At 43.6% G+C, this 24,881-nt stretch overlaps 5 protein-coding genes and 1 long non-coding RNA gene across 8 annotated transcripts; 2 read left to right on the top strand and 4 right to left on the bottom strand.

The window, feature by feature from the left end:
• Positions 1-1,475: 1,475 nt before the first annotated feature.
• LOC9633099 (putative glycerol-3-phosphate transporter 1) lies at positions 1,476-3,960 on the bottom strand. Of its 3 annotated transcripts, none has more exons than XM_024672640.1 (5): positions 2,565-3,960; positions 1,950-2,498; positions 1,818-1,898; positions 1,618-1,753; positions 1,476-1,561 (listed from the first exon to the last, which is right to left on the bottom strand). In XM_024672640.1, exons 1-3 carry the CDS (start codon positions 3,655-3,657, stop codon positions 1,885-1,887), a joined length of 1,656 nt encoding a protein of 551 aa, XP_024528408.1. In that variant the 5' UTR covers positions 3,658-3,960; the 3' UTR covers positions 1,476-1,561; positions 1,618-1,753; positions 1,818-1,884. The 3 variants fall into 3 exon arrangements, with proteins under 3 accessions (XP_024528408.1, XP_024528409.1, XP_024528407.1); XM_024672641.1 differs by having other exon boundaries at positions 1,476-1,753; positions 2,565-3,320; positions 3,375-3,960; XM_024672639.1 differs by having other exon boundaries at positions 1,476-1,753.
• A 288-nt stretch (positions 3,961-4,248) lies between these two features.
• On the bottom strand, positions 4,249-6,060 carry LOC9633098 (aquaporin PIP2-3). Its single transcript, XM_002967617.2, has 4 exons — positions 5,709-6,060; positions 5,394-5,595; positions 4,402-5,338; positions 4,249-4,335 (listed from the first exon to the last, which is right to left on the bottom strand). The coding sequence occupies exons 1-3, from the start codon at positions 5,798-5,800 to the stop codon at positions 4,403-4,405; spliced, it is 1,230 nt and encodes a 409-aa protein (XP_002967663.2). The 5' UTR covers positions 5,801-6,060; the 3' UTR covers positions 4,249-4,335; position 4,402.
• A 51-nt stretch (positions 6,061-6,111) lies between these two features.
• On the bottom strand, positions 6,112-9,921 carry LOC9633097 (RNA polymerase II C-terminal domain phosphatase-like 3). Its single transcript, XM_002967616.2, has 12 exons — positions 9,405-9,921; positions 9,170-9,302; positions 9,067-9,113; positions 8,956-9,016; positions 8,465-8,893; positions 8,003-8,401; positions 7,773-7,934; positions 7,428-7,696; positions 7,155-7,266; positions 6,811-7,068; positions 6,687-6,733; positions 6,112-6,590 (listed from the first exon to the last, which is right to left on the bottom strand). Exons 1-12 carry the CDS (start codon positions 9,710-9,712, stop codon positions 6,527-6,529), a joined length of 2,289 nt encoding a protein of 762 aa, XP_002967662.1. The 5' UTR covers positions 9,713-9,921; the 3' UTR covers positions 6,112-6,526.
• An 8,606-nt stretch (positions 9,922-18,527) lies between these two features.
• On the top strand, positions 18,528-20,849 carry LOC112345636 (ELMO domain-containing protein A-like). Its single transcript, XM_024672821.1, has 10 exons — positions 18,528-19,074; positions 19,280-19,382; positions 19,487-19,599; positions 19,667-19,735; positions 19,824-19,939; positions 20,010-20,064; positions 20,124-20,244; positions 20,322-20,369; positions 20,440-20,534; positions 20,591-20,849. Exons 1-10 carry the CDS (start codon positions 18,838-18,840, stop codon positions 20,690-20,692), a joined length of 1,059 nt encoding a protein of 352 aa, XP_024528589.1. The 5' UTR covers positions 18,528-18,837; the 3' UTR covers positions 20,693-20,849.
• A 30-nt stretch (positions 20,850-20,879) lies between these two features.
• Positions 20,880-22,418, bottom strand: LOC9630953 (mitochondrial phosphate carrier protein 2, mitochondrial). The gene is made up of 6 exons (XM_024672820.1): positions 22,067-22,418; positions 21,650-22,011; positions 21,550-21,593; positions 21,261-21,475; positions 21,067-21,191; positions 20,880-20,996 (listed from the first exon to the last, which is right to left on the bottom strand). The coding sequence occupies exons 1-6, from the start codon at positions 22,355-22,357 to the stop codon at positions 20,927-20,929; spliced, it is 1,107 nt and encodes a 368-aa protein (XP_024528588.1). The 5' UTR covers positions 22,358-22,418; the 3' UTR covers positions 20,880-20,926.
• A 382-nt stretch (positions 22,419-22,800) lies between these two features.
• Positions 22,801-23,793, top strand: LOC9633095. Its single transcript, XR_002992109.1, has 2 exons — positions 22,801-23,624; positions 23,683-23,793. It is a non-coding gene; the product is annotated as an uncharacterized LOC9633095 (long non-coding RNA).
• The last annotated feature ends 1,088 nt before the right edge of the window (positions 23,794-24,881 follow it).

Raw genomic sequence — 24,881 nt, 5'->3', positions numbered from 1 at the left:
TACCCTTTACCAAGGATTGAGGACCTATTCGATAGGTTGGGAAAGGCAAAATACTTTTCGAGGATTGACCTAAAATCATGATACTACCATATCTAGATAGCAAAGAAAGATGTCCAGAAGACAACTTGTCAAATAAGGTATAGAAACTTTGAGTTTTTAGTGATGCCCTTTGTGCTACCAATGACGTTCTTGGTGTTGATGAACCACATTTTTGTACTCTATCTAGATCATTTCGTGGTCATCTACATTGATAACATCTTGATCTATAGCAAGGGGGATGAATCATTGCCTTAGCACCCTCGACTAGTTCAATCTTATATTTTATTGGTTGTGCGAAAGGTAACCCCACCAGTAACTCCTTCGGCATGGTATCTCGAAATTGGTCTAACACCCACTTGATCACTATAGATATTTCTTCGGTTCCCATCTTTTTGTCACTCCTCACTGAGAATAAGCACAAAAATGCTGCCTTGGTTCCTTTAGTGAGTTGTCCTTTCGTAAACTCCAGGTTTAAGCAGGAGTCTTTGGCCTTACTCTGCCCTACCTTTAAATCCTGGGCCTCCACCATGGATCATTCTCCTTAAGCATTTGTCAGTACCACAAAGTTCCTACTTTATCCATACAGAGCTATCATAAACCAATTGAACCAATCCATCCCAAAGATCACGTTAAATCCTGCCATATCCAACACAATAAAATCCATATCTACTTTCTATGTTTGTACTTCGACTCTTGCTTGTCAAATTACCTCATCAATGCTTTGGCTACCTTGAATAAACTCTATAATTCTTGGTTCACCCAGTTGCTACACTATTAGTTTGGCTTGCCGGACTATGTCTACAACCACAAAATTATCCAAAGCACCCGTATCAGTAAAGATCTTAATAAGGTTACCTTCGAGCTTCCTTTAAAGGGCTAGTAGATGTTGTAAATGACTTTCTACCAAAGTTGTTCGTGTAATGAATATCTTTAAGCTAGGGACTGGATTATGTATCTCAATTTAAGTTTCACCCAACTTAATGGCCATATTAACTCTGGTATACTTCAGGTAGGGACACTTGAAAAGTGTCCCATTTCACCGTAATTAAAGCACATATTGTTTCCCACACTACTAGTAGACTTGACTTTTTTATCTATGGGTTTATCCCTTTTTGCTTGACTCCCCCAAATAATCAAGGATTATATAATGTATTTATTTATTTTTGAAGATATGACCTTTTATATATTAATTACATAAATTATACAAAATTATCACTGTGTATACTAATATTAACAGTCGTACACTAATATTAACCGTTGGATTAATTTCAATCACTCACTCCTATATATAAATTAAGGTTTTTGAGATAATTAATATGTACATTTTTGTATTCCCTTTCCATATACTATGTTTTATAAAAAAGAAAAAATATATTCTTTCTAATATAATTTTTTTTCAATAATCAAAATTTAAAACCTATAAACTTATTTGCAAATCAAATTTTAATTGCATTCTAAATTACTTAAAAACATTTCTATGTTTTGTGAGTTTTAATAACACCTCTATAGAGTTTAAAGATAACTATACAAAAAAAAAAAGAATTTCCTAGATAACATGCAAACTAGAAACCTTCATACCTTTCCATGGTAGATCTTTTTGATGTTGCAAAAGAATTTACTTGTGATCTGTTATAAGCCTAATGCTTCCCTTCGAAGCCACTTTTCTGCAAGGACGCATGGTTGGCGGAATATTTTGTCATAAAGCATTTGATAACTGCACCACACACGACACCAACCCGATAATGGTTAGAGCCCAAACACTAGCGAGAAACAATTACCTCAACCATGAACTACAAGCAGAGAAAAATCCTATCGCTTTGTTCTTGTGCTTGTCACAGCTCTAAGTCAGTAGAATTGATCTGGAAACAAGGACGTTAGAGCATTAAAAACCAAGAGCAAAATCTCGTTACTCTGATCGTCGCCAAGCGGCTGGAAAGGAGCGGCGTTTGCGCTCGCAAACTTTACAGTGAGCTCCGTGTAGACGAGCTTGCTGAGCAGCAGCGCAGCGATGAGCACCGAGGTGATGAGCATCCCAAACACTGCGTCCCATCCTTTCTCCGACACGAATCCCGTTAGCAGCGGCCCAATAGCAGCACCGACGGAGCCCGTGCCATCGATGATAGCGGTCACGGTTGCCAGAGCCTTGGAGCTTCCACTGAGCGAGCTGTGAGTGCCAAGGTCCGCGGACACGGCTGTGGTGATGAGAGCATACGGCCCGTTGATGAAAGCTCCCAGGAAGACCATGAGCACGACGTTGCCGGCTAGAGACGAGCTGCCATAGACGCGATACAGAACCAGCGCTGGGACGGCAACGTAGAGAAAAGTTGCCGCCGTGGTTGCTTTCGCGTTGAGTTGATCCGAAATGTAGCCAGCAGCAACGCCTCCAAACATACCTCCCACGTCGAAAAGTGTGGACAATCGACCCGACATTCCATCGGAGAGATAGTTGCCAGCGATCTCTGCCCAAACAAACATAAAAAAACGCTTAGAACTATATATAACACAAAAACTCGAAGAACACTTACTAGTATGCCTTATGTAGAACGGAAGCCAGTAGAGGAACGTATAAGCCACCAGCTTGGAGAAGAACAGGCACAGTGCGAACTGTGCAACGCCTGGAATCATCCAGGCATCAAAAAACCCCACAGCCGAGTCGTTCCTCGTCCCTGGCGCGAGAGAAACCTCCCTAAACTCCTCACCGTCGCCATTTATATCCAGGCCCTGTAACGAGCTCCCGTCGATCATGACCGAATGGAACTTCCCACCCATGCTCTGCGGTTGCCTCAGCATTATCAGCTCAGTCGCCGCTGCTTGCCCCGACGTACTCGCACCACCACCACCACCACCAACACTCGCCATCGAAGACGACATATCAACCTCTTCCGGATCCACTGCCAGGAAGAAGAAAACCACCAAAGCCGCCATAGCCATGAGAAAACCGGGAGCTACAAACGACCACCCCCAGCCATACTGCAGCATCTCCGCCGCGAGCAGCGAGCCGACGATGTTTCCAGCCGAGGTGTGACAGTTCCAGATCCCCATGATCAATCCCCGCTTGCTCTTGTCAAACCACTTCGCGACAATGGTCACCACCGACGGCCACCCTGTGGATTGAAAGACCCCCGCTACCATCTGGACGAGTATGAAGTAGCCTAGAGAATGGACCTTCCACCAGTAAGCCATCCCAAACAGGCACGAGAATGCCCCGCTGCCCGCCATGCCAGCCGAAAGAAAAAACCGGAGGTTGAGACGATCACCCAGATGACCCGCGAAGTACATTCCTATAGCGTAAGAAGCTAGAAAAGCTACATCTATAATCCCGAGCCTGGCTTTACCTCGACTCCCTACGAAGGGACTCCACCCCTCCCGGGCATTTCCTGGATCGATGCTGCTGGACGGGGAGAGATTGGAGCTCGGGCTCACCGCGAAGCCTGGATCCGAGTACTCCGGATGGAGCACGGCCTTGACGATGCTGATCGGCTTGCGCGCGGCGTGATAGCCGGCGTAGGCGAGGAATGTGATCCCTAGAACCGATGCCTTGTAGAATCCGAGGCTGAAATTGGAGGCGCGGCGCGCCCGGAGGAGCTGGATGCCCGGCGCCACGGCCCGCGCCTCCATTCTCGGCGCTGGGCGCTAGGCGCGCCCTAATTAGGGCATTTTGAAAAAAAAGAAGAAGATTCTACTAGCATATTCCACTGGGTCCTAAGATTTGATTTTTCCGTCAAACTTATCATGCGCAAGGGTCCGTGCTTTTGACTATTACTTTTGCTTGCTAAGGCAGCTGGATTCTTGAATGCTTGAGAGCTCGATCATGGAGAGGAACAAAATCGTGGAATCAAAAAAAGTTATTTCCTAGACTCGTGGCGAGCGAGCAGCTCTTCGAAAAAGTCTTGCTTGATTGATTGATGTTGTCTCGCTGCTGCTTGCTCGATCGATCGACATTTTTTGGCTTCGCTGCACCATCACGAAGGAGTCCCACGCACGCAAGAAACCAAAGAACTTTCGAAGGAGAGGAGAAAGAAAAGCGAAAGAAAGTTTACTTGCGTACAAACGCCATGGATTCCAGCTCACGATCCATTATAGCAACAGGATCATCGGACGTCGCAACGCTGATGGGCGAACTGGTGGTGGTGTGTGGTCACCTAACTTTGAGCCTGCAAAACGGAGATAGTTACCTAACAAAGGCATCTATCACCAGTGAAGTAAGCTTAGCTCTCCAGTAACCGCAACCTTTGATTTATAGCTACTTCTCGCTTTCACCAATCACATACACATTACACGGCAGCAGCGGCAGTCCTGAGATGCGAAAAACAGCGAAACTTTCGGTCAAGAACCAATCCAAAAACTTTCACGTACACGAACCTCAAAGTTGCGACGGCATCTCCTCCACCAAGTTCCTCGACCGGGACCTCGATCTCTCCCGCTCGCTCTCGCTCCGGTGTAGCATCGCCTTGATGTGGAGAAAGACGTCCATCCTCTTCTCTTGCGGCGTCGGTGCCGGAGCCGGAACCACGGCCTGTGGCGGCGGAGGCGCGTAGAATTCCTCCTCGGTGGTCAGCATCTGTGGCTGCTTATTCGCGACGAGCCGGAACACGACCCCAAAAATGGTTCCAGCGATGAACGGACCGGCCCAGAACACCCAGTGGCAATCCCAGAGCGTGCTTCCCTGGACGATGGCCGGTCCCAGGCACCTCGCGGGATTCATCCCAGCGCCCGAGTAGTATGGAGACTTGAGCTGCGACGAGATGAAAGTAAACAGTCCTGCCGCGCCACCGATGCTGAGAGCAGCGAGAATTGGACCAGTCTGGCGAAAGTTCCCGGGCTCGAGGAGCGTCGAGTAGGCCACGAAAATGAGAAGAAACGTGAAGAAGATCTCCGAGATGAGCCCCGCTCGCGGCGTGAGTCCCTCCGGCCACTCGAGCCCCCGAGAGGTTCTCACGACTTCTCCGAGGAGGCACCCGGCGAGGGAGTTTTTCTCGACGAAGTCCCGCGCCACCACCTGTTTTGCTGCCAGAGTCCCGATCAAAGCTCCCAAGCTCTGCGCTGCCATGTAGAGCATTGCTCGCACCGCGGTCGTGTGGCCCGTGAGCATGGTCGTGTATGTGAAGATCGGGTTGAGATGCCCGGCGCCCACCCACACGGACAGTGCCGCGAGAATGCACGCTGCCCAGACGAGGAAGTAGACGAGAGCGATGGCGATTCCTCGCTGCTTGAAATCCACGCACGCGGCAATGCCGGTTATAAGCGCGAATTGGAAAGCCGAGAAGCCGACGAGCTCGACCAGAGTTCCACGCCACACCTGAAATGAAAGGATTTTTTTTTTCTTTCGAGAGACCGAAGAATTCATAGCTTACCTCACAGTTTGTGAAATCCATCAGACCCAAGAAGCGCTCCATTCGGCCGCTCCACGTCAGGGGCGGCGCGGGCAGCCCTTTGTCCTTGAATGCTTCCTCATCCATCGCCATTCCAGGTCGCGGAGGCTGCCCATATACTGGCGGGGATTGGTACCCCGACCCGGTGGGAATGTAGTAGCTCGTGCTGGGATCGTGATTCGACCTGGAACAAGGAAAATTTCCATCAATCCGGCATCCAAAACCCCAAATCCGAGATCGAAGCACAAGAATCCCCCGGAAGAGAAAGAGAGAAGGAGAGAGAGGACGCTGCCATACCTGTATCGTCCAGAATGTGTCACTGGCTGGAGCTCGCCGCTGCGATAGCTGGTGCCGGCGCCTCCACTCTCAATCTGGAAAGACGAAGACATGGCGATCCCCTATCGGATCGATCCACAGCCTCTCTGTGTTAATGCGGAAGAATCCAGGCGAGCCCTAGCGGGATCGTGGGCCGCGCATTGCGTGGGAGTGGAGGAATGCGCTGATGAGCTCGACCGCCGCCGCGCCGCAATAAATGCTCCTCTCTCGCACTGCCGGGGACCGAGGCGGCGGATCAGGCGCCCTAAAGACACAAGACAAGAGGAACGTGTGCCAGTGTAGCGGCGGCGGCGGCGACGTCTCCTCCCTCCACCTCACCTCCGCCGCCACTCCTCCGGGAATTTGAATTGTAGACACCCGTTAATTAAAATAAAAATCCCCCCAGAATATCCCTTCACAGCAGAGCAGCATATTCTCCCCGCGGAGCCACGGGCAGAATATACCCCTAAGAACTGACAGAATGTGCCCCGAGATGTGAATTTCTGGCAGAATATGCCCCGCTAGCTGGTGCGTTGCGGGTCCCTTGGCCCTTTCTCTTCAATCCCAAGGTATAAGCACGGAAGCTCGCTGACTGACAGGTTCGACCAGAAGAGAGTCCACCCGCTCCACTGCCGCCCGCAAATTCTAACGCCAACCCGGGAGAATATTCGTCTTGGAATATTCTTGGCATATCCAGGGTTTAGCGCGTCGTGGTTTTTTTGTTTTGTGGTGTCGGTTTGGAGGTTTCTCTCGTTTCATAGTCTCACTGTGCGTGTGCGTGCGCGTGTGTTTTTTTAAGCTTACGGGGGAACAGGGAAGTCTCTCTCGTTGGCTCGCCGGTACAACACCGTGGACGCCTCCACCCTGATAAACAAAAAATACACGTTAGTTCCGAGTGGCTTTGGAACTGCTTATAAGAAGAAGAAAAATGTTGGGTCTTTTTTCTTCTTGTCTCGGTACCAAGCAGGACGAACGAGAAATCTCCCAGTTGCCAGAGCCCAGTTCGACTATAACACAACACAAGAAAAGAAAAAAAGAAACGAGTTTGAGCAACTATTGATCGAGTTTTTGATCGGTTTCTTACTTTGTCTGTTCCCATGGAGATCGCAACGACGTGCGTGACATCCTCCTCCATCCTCGTCGTGCAAACCGCTCCGAATTGCTCGGCCATCCTCCACAGCGGGTGGAGCTGCGGCTGCGTCTCCTCGACGGGGAAAACCCGGCTAAAGATGATCTTGCAGCCACCGAGAATGCGTCTCTGGACAACGGAGAGAACCTCCCGGATATCGACTTCCTTTGGAAGCGGCCGGGAGTAAAACTCCTCGTGAACTCGCTCGACCACCTGGCTCGTAAAAAGTAAGCTTCGCTCGATAGAAACGAAAAAGAAACGAAAGCAAGGGAAGAAAAGAGTTTGTTTTGTTGGCTTACTCCTAGTATGGATGCTAGCATTCCATCGGCTTCTCTCTCGTCGTGTCCCACCTCTAAAAGCGAGGGGCCGGGCAGTCCAAATTGTTTCCTGCTGCACGGGAAATACATATATCTGCAAAGTCTCTAATCGTCAGCAAGGCAACGAAGAACACAAAGATCAAGAGGAACAGAAAAAAGAGAAAACAACGAAGATCACAAAGACCAAGAGGAACAGAAAAAAGAGAGAAAAAAAGAACTTGGAACTTTAAAAGAGGGACCCGGGAGATGGTATACCTTTCCACCACGATTAAGTTATCTTTGTGGTGTGGCCAGACGCGTGCAGAGTCATCGATGATAAGCACTGCCGACTCCATTCCAAGCACTCCATCCAAATCTTTGCTCCTCGGGGTCTTCTCGTCACCGTAGAGCGCATCACCGTCATCGCCTTTAGAAATCACGCGGCCAGCAAAGAGGACTCCAGTTGGATCCAGAAGCTTGGCCATCTCGGTTGCGTATGCTTTGTTGCCCATTGTGTAGAGGTGAAGCTCGTAAAGTTGGCTTGCCTGGAAACAAGAAAAAACACGTTTTTAAGAAAGACCTTTCAACAATCGAAAAAAGAAAACGAAGAAAGATAATCACCCGTGCGAGAAATCTCCAAATGCCAGGCCTAAGCTTTGTCCACATTGACATGTAAGGAAACCGGTAAAGTTCCCTCCGAGTTCCTTCTTTCGCGTCTTTGTTCCGCTCGATGGTCTCGGTGGCACGCAAAAATCGATCCCATTCTTGCTCGATCTCCATAAACTGGCAGAAAAGAAGTATAAAAAACCATAAGCAAAAACAACAAAATAAGATGCAACAAGAGTAATCACCTTTGCAGAATTCAAGAGTGTGTGATCAAGGTCCAGCACAAGGCACAGCTTCTTTTCACTCAGCATCTTGTCCTGCTCGTCCATCCTCCGTTGTCTCTCCTTGATAAAAGCAATGCGCTCCGCCTCGTCGAGGTCAATCAAAAACTCTTGCAGTTCCGGATGGATGTCTAACTCGGTTCCATTCTGTAAAACGGGAGGAGAGCCCGCTTCTAGTCCCGGAATGCTGGGAAACAATCCTGGAATGTTGGAAGGAGGAAGAACTTCAACCGTGTCCTTCACTTGATTCCTCAACTCTGGTGGCTTTGGTGGTCGCACAGTACCATTTTCCAGACTTGTGATATGCTGCTCCTCCTGATTCGTGGTCTCGGAGAGTGCACGCCTTGGATCGCGAGGTTTCATCTGATAAAAAACGGAAAACAAAGAAGAATGAAGCAAGGAAAACATGAAAGGATGTAAACAGACCAGTATGGATTTGCCATCCTTAGCTTCGGGCTCCAGCCATCCTCCACTGCGGGGAGCCGCCTCGCTCTGAAGCTTCTGACGCTTAGAAGCTTGTGAGTCGGGCTTTAACGCTTCTCGTTTTCTGGAGGGGTTTCCTTCCAAGGCACCACGTCGGGGATCTCGGGGTTTTAAAACTGGTTGAGAATCGGTCTCGGTTTTGTCAGTTAAAGTTTTCCCGTATCTCGCTGCTTCGTCCTCTTTCGAGGGAGTCGGGCTGGGAGGAAGAGCATCCATCGGGAACGACGCAGACATATAGTGTGTGTACGACGTCAGTGAGGACGAGGTTGGGTGCTCACCGCTCGTCCCTCCATCCCACGGTATATAAGCGTGCTCCTTACCATCGCTGCTAGTCTCGAGTTTTGGGTTGACGGCTTCATACAGACCCTTGAGCTGCAGAGTTTTTTCCGGGTGTTATCCTCAATCAAGAAAAAAATGAGCAAAAGTCTCCTCACTTCTTCCACTTGTTTCGCCGTGAACAGCTTATCCGTGTAGAACTTCGCCAGCTTAGCCAGACTGGAGAAAGAAAAAAATGTGAGCGATTGCCTTGTACAAAAATAACAAACCTTTGCAGGACTCCGGGTTTTTGCTCGTCTCCTATCGCGTTATAAACCTGATGGATCCCATCAGCAAAGTGAGAAACAAGAACAGGAAATCCAGCACACTTACGCAGTAAACGATCCGGATCTTGTCTAAAATCTTCAACACGAGCGATTGAACCAACTCGCAGTTAGATGGTTGATCCAGCTCCTCCAAAATCTGCAAAGCATCGTGGAGCTGGGCGCATGCGTCGTTGGGAGACCTGCGAAAGCACCAAAAGCTCCATCAAACATTCCATATCCATCCCGGAAGGAAAAAAAAAAGGAGAGAAGAGGGACGAAAATATAACAGAGAATAAACTTACTTGCATGCATTCCCCACGCTAACGTTGTTAACTAGTTTAACCACCGTTTGTATCGAGTTATCGTGTTTGCTCTCCGAGTCTCTTCTCCCAGAGTTTACGTGGTGCTGGGTTCTGGGCGATCGAATCGATCCATTCCCGGACGTGGAAACGGCCGCAGACGACTCGATGCGCTCGGCGGCGGCGGTGGCGACGAAAACATCGTCATCGTCGTCCGAGATCTCGCCTTCCTCGTGATCGTCATCAAAATCGCCTTGAGGGTCGACGGGATTCTCCAGCGCCGCGAGGCCAATCGCGAATTGGGTGGCCATGGAAGCGAGCGAGCGAGAGAGCGAGGGTCCGTGTGCCCAATTCCCTTTCAAGACCTAATTTTTCGTTCGTACCTACGAGACACCCCACTGATCTGACCGATCTCGCGCGGCCGCGGGAGAGGGGAAGAGATCGCGAGACAAGATCTTAAGGGGGAGGGGCAAAGAAGGTTTCCCTCGTCAAAACTCGCTGGTCATTGATGTTTGCTTTGCAGCCGCAAAAACCCTAAAATCCATCCGGCTTGCTCTCAACGGCCGCGATTAATGGACACGATTGGCGAATATTCTCCTAAGAATCTTTTCGGTTGAATTTTGCTCTAAACCCTAAACTTTGTCCTTTCTCACCCTTACACCAGCACACATGGACAATTTTATCAAGTTCACTAGACATTGCCTAGCATAAGCTGCCCCGTTGGCAAAGTTTTTTTGATCCACATATTATCAATAAAAGATGGACACTTTCTGTGGATTAGTAAATAAATTATTTTGGCTGGAGCTAGCAATCTTGTTTATTATCCCACTACCAAGCAATGTCTAATACTAATCTTAAGTACTTACGGAAATTAAGAGAGCCAACCCCTCAATGAATATTTGTATTTGATATTAAGATTTCAATTCATGAATTTGCTTGCATGCTGTCCAATGTATTGAGCACCATCAAATTTGCATGGATCCCAATGGCTAATTCAAAAGCTTTAACTTTCACTCCATAAGAGGGATAGAGTTGAGGGAGTGGCCCTAGTGGAATTGAGATTCAGAGAATGAGTAGTAATTTCCCCATTTAACTCTTTCCCATGTATGCATGTTATATATGTCAAGTTTCCTTCTTCTCTCACAATAGGTAATGCTATTATAGCCAATGCTATTTATATAATAGCATAAAAATAAATATGTGTATTGCTTTATTAATATATATTATTATTAACATAGTGGGATTTTGGTAGCCATTAAATTAAATTCAATCTAGACCATTTGCTAAACTAAAGTTTTGGCATAATTGAATATACACATTCTATACACTCATATTACGTATAGTTCTAATTGTCCCTAAAAAGTGTTTGGATTTTTAAATTTAAATTTCTCTTATTCTTGTAATTTTTTATTTTTCCTTTTCTTTTTGTTCATTTTCATGGTAAAGTAACATAATCCTCCTTTGCACTATCCTCTTCATCCTCAAGCAATAACTCGTATAATTCTTAATGTTATGTTGTTGTAGTTAGATAATCAAATTTGATTAATGCTAGCATTCATAACACAGGATGTAGCTCTTCTTGATATTATAGCCAATCCTTGTGTTCAGCTGAATTTCTTCTATGGGAATATTAAGGATGATGTGTACAATTGATTCAATTACTTTATAGTGATTATTATATATCATTTTTGGGATGTTTAAATGAATTTTTTATATGTCTTCAAGGGACATGTTAATGACTATAATGGTACCTTTCAACAATTGCATCATCTTTATTAGGGGATGTTTGACTCAATTATGCAATTTGTTCTATTTTATGCAAGCTAAATATGTCAAAATGAACCAACTTTAAACATGTTATGGCCACTATTTGTCAAGATCTATATATACACTTGCCCTTACCCTTCACAATTAGGATAATGGTATAAAATATCATCTTTCACATTTATATCTATATGTGTTTTAACTCCACTTCTTTAGGGAGATGATTTGAGGTTAATGTTATTTCTTATATTTAAAACAAAGACATGGTTATGATATTCATTGTTGAGTGTATGGTGATATTGGTTACATATATTAGTATTGTTGACATTTCTTAGATTGATATCCTTTATTTCTTAGGTGAAGGCTTTGTGTTTAATATTGTTGTAGTGGAAAGTCTTGACAAAGAAATTCTTTTAAGAAACAAAGAGTCGATATGAGCAGTAGAGGGTCATTGCGTGAATAAATTAATGAACCTTTCATCCTTCTTTCAAAATATTATCAAAGAGTTTATTTTACACTAATTCATCTATTATAAACTTTCCAAGCTCATTTTTATAAAAGGAGGTCTTTATTATCTTCTTTGTAATAAATTTGAGTTTATCTTTTAATGCTTAGCCTGTTGACACATATTATTATATATATTTGCCTCATGCAATAGAGCCAATCTTCATTTTCTATGGCAACAACTTATATATACATGTGCATGGGATGAGGTAAACCTAACTATATATATATATATGGAAATCTTGAGCTTGAGCTTTAATTGTTGTAGATGGTATATAATTAATTGGTATGGCTTAAAATCAAGCCATACCAATTGATTATATACCATTTACACTATCTCACTAAAGATAAAGCAAAATAAAATTAAAACTTAAATTGAGTGCAATTATAAACTTTAGAGAGTTTTATTGTTAATACTAATGTTCTTTCTTAAGTTCTTTTTTCTTCTCTCTCTTCTCTTATTCCTAAAATTCAAAAGTGGATTTTCTAGATGAGGATTGTATTCTATTAGCAATTGTTGTGCTTAATATTCAATGTTCACAAGGAATAAAGTTGAATTTACTTTCTTTAGATAAGGGTCATAAGGCTAAAAATGTTGAGCTGTGAATCTAAAGTCTTTATGATAAGTTTGAGAATCTTACATATAACAAATATGACTTTGGGTATAGAAGAATACTTGTCAATTAGTCTTTATAGACACTACCATAATAACAAGAGATTGGTATTATTAGTTACTTTTGTTAGCCCTTCTTGTCCAAGTATTAGTAAATTGGGTTTAGCATCTATACTTAGCCAGATAAATATAAAGTAGAAACTCTTATGTGTTTTTTGCTAAGTGCATATTAAGCCTAATCCCTCAATATTACTATATAATAGTTTACTATGTCCGCTAGACACCTTCACTATTATGCTTTATTTTGGTTTCATATGCTATTTATGGTAAGATAATAGATCAAACTGAGAGGCATATCTATAGAATGTAGAAAGTATCCTAAACACTATGGTGTTATTCCCACATCTTAATTCACAATTTAACACCATTCCATATTTAATAATTTTTCAATATTATTCTAAAGATTAACTCCTAGGACTAAAGTGAAAGCCCAAAGCATACATTCATGGGGGTGAGTTAATTCAATTCTTCATCCATTTGAGCTAATGATATTTGATTTGATGGGACTTTTTTGCAATTGATTGCTAACAATGAAGACATTTTTACTTTTAACTACTTAATTTATTGAGTGGAAGTTAATGGTATTGTTAGTGCATCTAAAATTGTTATTAAATATTTTCTCCTCAATCAAATTGAGTCTTGTCCAAAGTAAATTCTCTTGGATAATGGTCATATGTTTATAGCGAAGGGATTTCATATTTTGACAACTCAAATGAGAACATACTACACTTTCATAAGTGTTTATCATTTATAAATGAATGGTTTAGTGAAATAATTTATTAAGACCTTTAAAAAGATGATCACAAATATGTGAACTTTTAGCATTCGGGTTGGGATAGTTATTTCCTATCTCTCTAGTATGTATATATATTATAAGAGTGTAGAATTTGTTGGTGTTTTACCATATAAATTTTTATATGGTCATAATCTTTTATAATCAAGAAAGATGAGTTTACCTTTGCAATTACCACAAGTTACATGCTAGGTCCTAAAATCATGTAATACAATCAAAAAGATTATCAATATGGTGTTGAGTTCATTTTCACAATCTTATAATATATCATTTGTTTAAGGGCCTATTGAGTGTTACAGTAAGTTGGGTTGCAAGTTCATAAAGTTTAACACAACATTTAGTAAGTTGATCCTCCAAAAATTATAGAAGTGTAATGAATAAAGTGCTTTGTAAAAATATATCAAGAACAAATTGCATACCTATAGATCCACTAATTCCTCCTTTTGATATTCCTTTACATCTTGACATTTTGACCAAAAAGGAGGGGATGATATGACATTCAAATGGACAAATACAATACTATATACTATTATTAATATAATGGGATTTTTGTAGCTAGGTTCAATTTAAAACACTTACTCGAGTTTAGGGGGTGATTGAGGTAAAGAAGAGGGATAGTTCTAGTGGAGTGGTTATGGCAAAGTTTAGGTTTTTCTTTTATTCTTTTCACTCCTATGGTTTGGTTTTTTCTCTTTTTCTTAATTTGACTTCACAATTGGTATTTTGGATGTGGCAAGAAGCACTCCTAGTAGTGGCACTTCATTCAGATCCAAGATCCAATAAGTCTAGATTGACCCTAAGCCCTAAAGGTTCTTAGGTGGTAGTTAGTAGGTTAGCAATGCCTAATGGTTAAGATCATCCCTCTACTTTTAGTGCTGGCAAATTGTTTCAGTCCTAAAAGACTCTCAAAACAATTGTAAAGGCTCTAAAAATAGAGTTTTTTTGGTAAGATTTATGCAATCTTGCTAACCTTGACATATGACAGAGACAGTAGCAGTTATGGAGATGGTGGCACATTAGGTTAAGACTCTTTTGAAGATAGGCCATATATAGGAAGTAGGAGCATGCTTCGACTATGAGTTCAAGAATGTTCACACCTCATTTGGATTTACGAGTTGGAGTCACATCGTGATCAAGTATTGTTTTGGCACTAGAGCCACATTGGTGGTGGAACACTCCATGGCATTTTTCAAATGTTGTAAAGTATAGCAAATGGCTTTAAGTTTCACAATGGAGTCACCTAAATTTCACTTTGTAAAAATGTGCTCTTGATATTGTTTTAGTCCCTATGTAACATTGGGGAATATACATATATATTCATCAATCTAAAACACTTGCTTTTGTATATAAGCTAGTATTTTTAATGTACATATTTTTGACTTATAAATACATTTTTCTAAATTATAAACATTTTATATTAAATATATAATAAATAAGAAATTATTAATTTTGAAATATAGAGAAATATCTTATAATATAATTCCTTAAAAGCAATATATCTAACTATCCTAGAATATATTAACTAATTCAAGTATTATAAATCATTATTGAAAATATAATTCCTTAGTTTTATCCATTACTAAAAATTCCCAGTAAAAGCTAGCTTAGATTTAAATGCAACTAAACACCTTCAACCTCTCTTTAGAATGGATTTCTCAATAATTTACCTCCCATCTCATACCATCTTTCCTTGTTCCCAATAAAGTTGTGTTCTAACAGAGTAATGTATATAGCTTTAGGCTTAAGTTAGAACACAAATATTTATAAAATATTAAGGTTTAAAAGATTGTACATTTTATATTAATGATAGAGCTCCCCATGATCAATTTGTGCCTCCTCATGCCTCAAGTTTTGTTCTTTTATTGGAGTTGGCAAGGGACTAAAAACATTTTGCATTGCATTGCATTAAAAAATGGTAATAGCTTAATTATGTATTCTAGACAGAACATCGCAAGAAACCTAGATGAAGCTTTTCCACCTTCTTTGAGCACCTCTCTAAAGTTTGGGATAGAATAAGTTCCATTCAATTCGAAGTTATATATTTTACGCCAAGTGGGCAATGTAGAAGAAAAAACTTATTAGCAATTAATGTTTCATCCTTCATAGTTTTAGTTTCTAACACTAATATCTAGAAATGTCCCGGGACCCAGCTATAAGCAATCAAAGGGAATGATTTGAGACATGATCTATAAGGGTTCAAATATAGAGGGAAAGGGCCCATGAATAAAAGTGCACCCCTTTTTCCAATCGGTTAAGAGTTTTGGGATATTTGGGGTTAAGTGTCCTTGGGTTTGAATAATATTGGGCTGGGTAATTTCCCAGAAAGTCCAAATTCAGAAACTTACACCAACACAATACTCAATGCAATCAAATGCTTTCATAAATTACATCAACATTAAAAACATTATTTGTCAAGTCAAGTTATTTTAGCTCTAGTGCAAACCTATAAGTGAGCCATTTGTAAAAATCACAACTTCCAAAATAAAGAAAATAAATTAATTGTCATCTTTTCCAACACAAAAATATGCTCTATTATCTTGGGTTATGAGTACTATTTCTTAAATGTTAGACTAGAAAACTCCTATAACATACCTTGGAGTTTACTCACATGACTTATAAAGTCTACAATGGCTCCATTTAAAGGCTTGTTGATCTAGCAACAAAGATAAAAATCCAAACAAATTGAAATAAAAAAATTTAAAAATTGTTATATCCCAAATTTCCCTCATAGACAACATATTTATCATAGTCATATCTTCCAATACTATCCCAAATTTAAGATTGGATGACTATAGGAGGTTAAGCTCTTATATTTTTACTCAATATTTGCCATATCTTCACTTTGGAGGAAGGAAGTTACAAACCTTCTTGTATCATGATTTCCCTCATTTTTGTTCTTGTTAGGTGCTATAGTTGACTCCATTTAGTAAACATGTATATTTTTATGTCTTATTTCTGCCTTGGCTAGATTCTTGGTTAATTTCAAGTTCATTAATATAAGGAATGGATTTTTGTACATGGACAATCAATATTTAAAAACAATCTATTTGATTTGTGAAGTTTCCTTCTTAACTTTAGTTTCTGTGATTGCTGTGATAAAATTTTGAAATAAATATTTAACATTAATTTTTATTTCATTATATTACTGGACTAAATGATAAGCAATAATCTAGCACTTATTATTATTATTATTATTATTATTATCTAGCAACAATCTAAGAGATGGGGATGTCAAACTAACACACTTAGTTATTAGTGTGAATTATGTTCTTTAACCAATGTTTTTGTTCATTCAGGTATCTAGTTTCATTTATAAAATATTTGGAGTTATTATAAAAGTGAAAGTTAATAGTCAAAATTTATTTTTACTTAATAATTTTGTCTTTAGAAGTTATAATTACCTTTCCATACTCATCAATACACTCAATTATTATATTTCTCTCAATAGCCAAGGCTCTTGCAATTGCAAAAGCAGAAATAAAAAATATATGAGATAATCCAGTAACCTTATATGGAATGATCACAGACATTTTATCAAGAGGAATATTAAATGATAATAATTTTGCCAAATGAGTATCCCTAAAAATATTAAATAAAGAGAATATTAAAAGAAAGGACAAAAAATTTAGAGACAATATATACCAGCTATTATGATGATTTAGTGTGATGAAATTATCAATTTTTGCAGTATATACATTATCTGACAAAGAAAATTTCAAAATATAAACCTCAATATTATGAAGAAATCCAATATCCTTGCTCTTCATTCATAATTGTGAGGCCAAATGGCCTTTTCCCATGTGATATTCTGCAAAAATGAAAATAAAAAATATGAAATATGAAATAAAAATCATCCTTACTCATAAAAATGTGTAAGTTGCATATGGGATAAACATGTAAGAATCTCATTTGGATAGCTCAAAAAACTCTAAAATAATCACTTGTGAAATACAATATGTTTTAAAATCATAAATTTACCTTTTACTAAGAGTTCTCTTGTTAGTGCTCTTGGTCAATGTCTAAACAGGCCTGTAACAAAAACAAAAAAATAACAAAGCTACAGTTTTACCATGCCAAAGTTTGGAGATTCTGTGGTTTTCCTGCTAATTTCAAATTTTTTTTCCATAATCAGCCTGTAAACCCACTCAAACACTAGAAAGCATTACCAATGGTAATTGCATTTACGTGTGCTTCGTCAAACAGTAGCATAATCTCTTGTCTTTGATACCAAGTGCATCCCATTGATCACTATCAAAGAACTCTCCAGCTAGGACTTTCTTATCTGGGGGGGGAGCAAACATGACCCAAATGATTCTCTTGTCATCTCTTACAGCTTGTTCACAGCATCTCCACAGAGAAAGAGCCTGACCTTGCTATCAATGCCAATACCATGGAGGTCGACGACAACACATTTTTTGATCCCCGAGTGCCTCCACAGCAATCAGCTCCTCCACGACATGCACATTCCCTCCTTTGCAGTGAGACACCCACACGAACTTGGAAGCTGAGAATGTCATTGGGATGTTCTGGCAGTTCTGGTAGTAGTCCTCAAAGTTAACAATCCACTCCAGTGCCTCATACTCCAATGCCTTTATTGGGACTGCAAGAAGAATGCAAAAAGAATGTAAGGACACCCATAAGGGATGTAGATGCGGAATAAACTTCCCAAAATCCCAATGATATAAATTCAGGTGAGGAAAATTCTCCCTTCAAAAAGAAATTTTAATTTTGCCAAAGCATACTCTCATAGAAGAGGCTGCCAGGCAACTACTCTCAAAGATCATCATCTCTGTCACTATATCTTTAGTGCATGTCAAGTTCATAAGTAGAGACGCAACCCAACTTATGGATGGCCTGGACCTCCCATGGAAGCAGCAGCACTGGCTTTGAGGGTTCCATCTCATCGCAATACCTGTAAGCTGGAACACTCCAGGGGCCTGGCCGGTAGAGGGGATCCAACTGTCTGCGACTGTGCTCGCTGCAAGTGTAGTCGTGAGCCATGTTAAGTTGATGGCCGAAGTTGTCCAACACGTCATCGCTAGAGCTGAACTCCCGTCTGTAGTAGTTTTGCGAAATCTTTTGCAACAAAACTTGCATCTTGTTTGCAGGTTATCCACCTCCTACGAGAATCTTTTTCCAGCTGGCATCAGAAAAGAGCACCAGAGAGGTGGTGTGGCTGTTGTAAACCAGCTTGAGCCGATCCGCAGCTGTGGCATTCCACGGACAAATCGGCTCGCCCTACGAGAAAACATCTCCGAAAAGCCCTAAACCTAGGTCTAAATTAAAATGCCACTGTGCCACGTGAGCGTCCAAGTCTTTTTATATCAATTTCCAGATGAAATAAAAGTTTTGCCACCACCCCCGACCGGCAAATGCAAATTGCCGGCCGGCACCCAAAAAGCTGACACGTAAGCCATCCTAGGGCTCTAGTGTGACAGAGTATGATCTCTACGGAGAGGAGATAGTCCTTGTTTTTTAGGAAATGCCCCTTTTGGAGCGTGCATAGATCTCTGCGCTGAATCGATGCCGCCCGGCCAGCTGCCGAGCTCCACGAATCTGGTGGCCGTGCGACGAAAATCTCGCTCCTGGCTCTGTAGGTCGGAGGGATTTTGCGCGCGCGCGGCGATGGCGTCCTAGATGAAGCGATTCCAGCAGCAACATTCCGCGCTGTGTGCATTGTGCCGGAGATTCTCCCGGGGAGGATGTCCGAGGCGCGAGATTTGAGGATTTCCTCTTGGCCGGGGAGGGGAGAGAGCGGCGGGGCGGCAGCTATGAGGTCGGGTTCCATCCGGAGGAGAGATGTGGCAAAGAAGCGGCAGCATCAGCAGCACCAGCAGGAAGAGATGGAAGAATCGGTAGTGGCGGCAGCGCATCGTCACGGATCGGAGGCTACTTGCGAGCCGCTTGGCATTTTCTACTGCCCGTGGCAAACGAGCGTCGTAAGTTCGCGAGATTTCTTCCTTGTTTTTTTTATCGCGTGATTGATTGTTTTGTCTCTCTGGGAGCCTTGTTAGAACAGTGTGGCGTTTTGACTTTAGCAATTTTTCCTGGCAGGATTTTAATGCTTGACTTGTGCGCGCTAGCTCATTCATTCACTCGTTTCATTCATCAATCCCTTCTCCTCTATTCTTTTGCTTCTCGTAGATTGATGATGACGACGATGAGTGGAGAGAACGGCGGAGACGCGAAGAACAGGCATGGACACAGATCTTTTCCAAGATAATTGTGCAATGGGGGCATTGGTTCTGTAAGTGGAAGAACTTCTTTTGTCGTTCGCTTTTATTCCATCTCGCTTTCTCTCTTTGGATTCTCGTGTTTAACTTTGTTCTTGCTTATCGTGCTTTGATGCAGCTCATATCGTTGCTGGATCAGGTGCGTGGGTGGGTAGTGTTCTCCATCGTGTTGTGACGCGCCGGCATGACAATGGGGCCAAAATCGCAGACTACGATTTGACGCCCATTCAGGTTCGCTGTCGTTTTGTTCTTAGGAAAAGTTCTTCCATCCATCCATTAAGCTTGCCTAGATCAACAGGAAGAGAGGCTGCACAAACTTCAACAGCGATTGGAAGTGCCATTCGATGGAACGCGTTCGGAGCACCAGGTACACGTTTGTTTCATCTGAGCGGAGCAGAGTTGACTCGAGCGATCGGCCTCCTTTTCCAAGCAACGCATTTCTCTCGTGTGTCCAGGAAGCTCTGATGAGCCTATGGCGATTCGCCTTTCCTGGGTGCGAGCTACGGAGCCTCGTAACGGAGAAGTGGAAAGAGATGGGATGGCAAGGCTCGGATCCCTCCACAGACTTTCGGTAAGTAGGAGAGAGTTTTTTCTCTTTAGTTTTTTCTTGTGCTTTGAACGGGGGCATTTGCTGGCTGTAGGGGTGGCGGTTTCGTGTCTCTCGAGAACCTACTCTTCCTCGCCGAGAAGTATCCTGTACGTAAGCGTGCCTGTGCTTTGAGCGCGACCTCTTATCTTTTGCGCTGTTTTGCCAGAAATCTTTCCACAGACTCCTCCACAAGGAGGGCGGCAAGAGAGCTGTATGGGAGTACCCCTTTGCGGTGGCGGGCATCAACGTCTCGTTCATGCTAATCCAGATGTTGGACCTACGCTCAGGTTTGGTAGCATTATGAAAAAAGGATTTCCGGATGTTTACTTGTCAACCTCTCTCTCCACTTCCCGTGTCTCTCCAGCGAAGCCGAGCTCGACATCCGGCCTCAACTTTTTAAAACTCCTGGCGGGTACGTGGTCGTGCTTTCTGTATTCTACACATCTTTTAGCTTAGCAATCCTTTTCTTTCGTGCTTTGCAGAGGACGAGACCGCTTTTGACATCTTGTACTGTATAGCTTTCGAGATGATGGACTACGAATGGCTTGCGATGCATGCGACCTACATGGAATTCAACGTAAGTTCACGGCCTTTGTTTCGTTCTTCGCGATTGATGGCGGTGTGTTCTTCCAGGCCGTGCTCACAATCACTCGGCAAAGACTAGAGCGCGAGCTCTCGCTCAAAGAGGTCACATACGTCAAGGACTTACCAGCCTACACACTCTTGTGCCAGTAGACACACACACTCCTGACTTGGAAACCGAAAAACCTGTTAACCATTGTACAAAGATACCGATCCTGACCAACCAATTCGAGGAAGAAGACTTGCTTCATTACCAAAGAATGCACCAATATGATCAATATATAATAGTATACCAAAGGTTCATCATCAATAGTAAGCTATCCGGGGTGGGGGATTTGAAGAGCAAAACTGGGTTGTTTCTTTCGTCTCGCCATGAAAAGAATGCTTTTAGGCGGTGGGAAGTGGTAGCGGCGTGGTTAGCTCCTCGGGAGCTTTCGAAACTCCTCCAGTGGTCGGCCTGGGATGGAAGAGCACGAGAGAGGAGATTTGAGAACTTCCCACAAGGAGAGAAATAGCAAGAAACTTACAGTCCAACGAAGACTTTGAAGGCGTCGTAGATTACCCACTGCGCTCCAGTGAGAGTTCCAATCATCACGATACGCAGCGGTAGCCCCCGGGTGACGAGAGCCACCAGGCCCATGCTCTTGACGGCCTGGAGCAAAATAAAACGAGCATTTAGCCTAATAAGCGCGAGAAACACCACCGAAACAAGGATACATACTTGGCCAACGGTGGCGTCCTTGGTATTGTTGAGGAACGAGACAAGGTTGTCAGCAGGGTGCGAGACGAGAGCGCAAAAAATTCCAGCAATGTAACCGCCAGCAAAACTAACACCCAGCTGCTCCACATTGCTACACTCGTCCTTGGGCTTGGGAACAACGTTCTTGTAAAGCGCCTCGACTGTGGCCTCAAAGCATGTAAACTTCATCATCGTGTCTGCCATAAACGACAACCCAATCAGTGAAACCATTTCTTTCGCCGTGTTTGCGTCCGAGAGTTGGATAGCTTACATGGAATTTGGCGTCCCCAGAGAGGTACCAGTCCTCTGTAAAGTCTGAGCACAGAAATACCAAGTGTCAAAAAGGAAAAGAGCGAAGACAAGAACAATACCCAGCAACGCCCTCAGCCCTCGTGATTTTCGGCAGTCCATCGAGCAGCCCATTAGCGAATCCGGGCTTGGTTTGGACCCGGACCTTGACGGCCTCCATCGGGCACAGCGCAATATCGGCGAAGAACTCGGACGAGAAAGATCCGGCCAAGTAAATGAAAGTCTTGTACTTGTACGCATTCTCGGCTCCGGCCAGGTCCGAGTAGTACTTTTTGAAGAACTCGTAGAGCCCATACTTGAAAGCTCCCTGCGCACTGTATCCGAACAGCGTCGGAACCCATCCCTTGAACAAACCTTTGGGGCCAGCCTCGCGATACAAAGTCCCAAATCCACTGGCGGTAGATTTATACTTGGCGGGATCAATCTGACCAAAGAATCGATCGATCAGCCACACACCTCAAGAAGAAACTCGAGCTTACCTGCATATTACACTTGACCACGTCCAAGGGCGTCACGGCCGTGTGCGTGAGGCCGCAGCATAGAGCCCCCCCGACAGTGCACGCCGCGTAGAATTCCGGCGAGTACATCGCGATCTTTCTCGTCTCGTCTGGGGATGGGATGAGAAACCTGGAAGATTGGCCATTGATCGGAATGGCAGGAGCTGGCGCCTTGAATCCCTTGCTCTTGTACAGGAATGATGGCAGCGTACTGGATCGACTGTCTTCAAGCGCCATTGTGTGTATTGGAACATTTCCGGATTTCCGCACCATTTAAACCAATACGACACTGTGGCCATCGCGGAGACGTGGGAGGACCAACAATGCCACGCTTCAGACTACCCAGGATGGCAACACAGCGCGTGCAACTGGAAGACAATAACGGCGGCTTATGTCCGCGAGAAACTGAGAAACAAGCAATAAAAAATTAATTGGTATCAATTGACATCTGAAATAATTAATAATAATATAAACGACGCTGTTGAAGCAAGCGCAAATCGTCGCTGAAAGGTTTGATTGGTTCCCTCAGGAGGCCGCCGCCGACGTGTTGGAGGCCCGAGCGCTGTGTGAATACATCGAGCTAGTGCGCTACTTCTTCTATTCGCCTATTAACGACCACTCTCTCTTTGTGTTTGTGTCAATCCTTTACCTGGCAAGCCTGCCCCCCGAGGAGCGTGAAGGGCTCCAAAGATCCCTTCCGCTGGTTTCTCAGGTCGGTTGTGATCTTGTGGTGGAGTTTGCTGGGGAGCTAATTGAGAGGCCGCTGCAGAAGTTTTGGGAGCGCTTTTGTGGGAGGAAAGGCGTGCGCGTCGTCGAGGATGCTGTTTGTCGACCGGGCAGTCTTGACATGGCGGTGTGGCCCCTCGAGCCTCTACGTCCCCCACCGGATCTATACTTTGGTAATATCATGCTTTCATCCATGGATGCTTCTTTGTTTTTCCAGGACGGCAGGAAGGATGCAGCGAAGTTTTTACCCGAGTGCTGTGCTAACGCGTCCATTTGTTACTAACAGGGAAGGCTCAAAACTCCACCGAACTTGGTGTTCCCAACATCTTGGACCTTGTCTGCAGGCTGACGGAGAGTGACTACTTGTTCTACTTGCCAGTGAAGAACCTGGGATGGAACTTGGGGTGCTTGCACACGGACAAAAGACTTGGTAGAGGAGGAATACTCAATACTTGAAGGTGACAGGAACGCCTTGCCTGGAGTGTCACGAACGTTCCCGGACGAGGAATTTCCAGTGTCACCATTCCGTGTAATCGAGGCCAGGCTGCTGTTGCGCGGGATCCGGTCCAACCGGCTCCTGAGCTCACTGGTGCTGCACCGCCCGCCAAACTCAGCACTCCCGCACTACTACACGATTGTCAATGCCAGCGCTCACGCGCGTCTCTGGCTCGGCCGCTACGACCTCCGGGTCTACTACGATCACAGCTTGACATGGAAGTTAACATGCGCTCGCTTCTCGCTCGTTATAACTGCTTCCTGATCGTTTCTAGACGGTGAGATGTGTACCCCTGGAGCTGCTTTGGCCGAACAAGAGGTAGGCTTTTATACTTCTCCACATTCCAGCTATGGAAACACCGTGTACTTATATTCAGGCTCTGAGCGATGGTTTCATGGTGGAGCGCCAGCCGTCGTTAGTGGAGGTTAAACTGCGACTGTACATTAGACCTGATGTGGTACGTACGTACGTCGTGTGTTGTCTTGTAGAGTTTCTTGCGCTTACTTAGGGGGAGCGATCCTGGCAAGCTACACCACATGCATCCCGAGGATTACGAGCCACTGCTGTGGCGCAGGATGAGAAGCTGTGGAAGGCGCTCCAGCAGCTGGGGTATCCTATGGTGGCTAACCCATCGTATTCAGCGCTGCTTGCCCAGTGCTGTGTGTTTAATGTGTGCGTTATGCTTCTGCCGCTGGACCCCAAGGTCAAGCTTAAGGATCTGTTCAAGCACGGCGTGCCTGAGCTCTATGAAAAGCTGGAGGATGACGACACCATTGACAAGCTAAGGCATAAGACATGGGAAGCTTATGAACCGAGCCACAGTCGGTCATCAACAAGACATAAGACTTAGGAAACTTATGAACCCTTGTGTTTGTGTGACGTTATCTTCCTAGAGCCGGAGCGCAATGGCATTTAAACCATCGAGGAAGATAAATCCCACAGCATTGAGGGAGATGACACTATCTAAAGCATTTCCTCACACAAGCCTGAGTGTGAGTCCGTTGCTGTTCAAAGAACTTCGTCACCAACACATTCTAAGCACCGGATTCTTTCAGCTCCGAATGCTCGTTGCTCGTCTTGCAAATCCGAACGAGCGACGCGAGGATGCACATTTTGATACCTCTGCAAGCACGACATGGTCGTTTCATCCGCGAAGATCAAGGAGAGAGCGGTGGATCACCGGTAATTCCCGTGCTCCTCCCACAGCCTCCGCATCACGGTTAAACTTTGCACGTAGCGTTTACGGCTGATGCTGGAGGGAATGGCGTCCATGTCCACTGGTCTGGACGACGGTAAGGTACATATGATCCTCGGATTTTTTGCGTGTCAGATTTGGGATGCTGAATATATTGATCCACAACACTTTTAGGATGCTTCTTAACCATGAAAAAAACATCTGAATCTAGCAAATATATATAAATTTCTTTTCAACAATCGTGGTTTGCAGACTATTCCTAATTTCACTAGATTATAATTTTTCTTTGGTGTGTTCTTTATATATTATTTTTAATTTAATCTTTTTATAGTTGTTGTAGTACGTTGCCTTTGTTCTTGATAATCCATGTTGAAGTCACC

Source organism: Selaginella moellendorffii, unplaced genomic scaffold, assembly GCF_000143415.4.
Source record: "Selaginella moellendorffii unplaced genomic scaffold, v1.0 SELMOscaffold_9, whole genome shotgun sequence".
NCBI lineage: Eukaryota > Viridiplantae > Streptophyta > Lycopodiopsida > Selaginellales > Selaginellaceae > Selaginella > Selaginella moellendorffii.
This window is presented reverse-complemented; position numbering and strand designations above follow the sequence as displayed.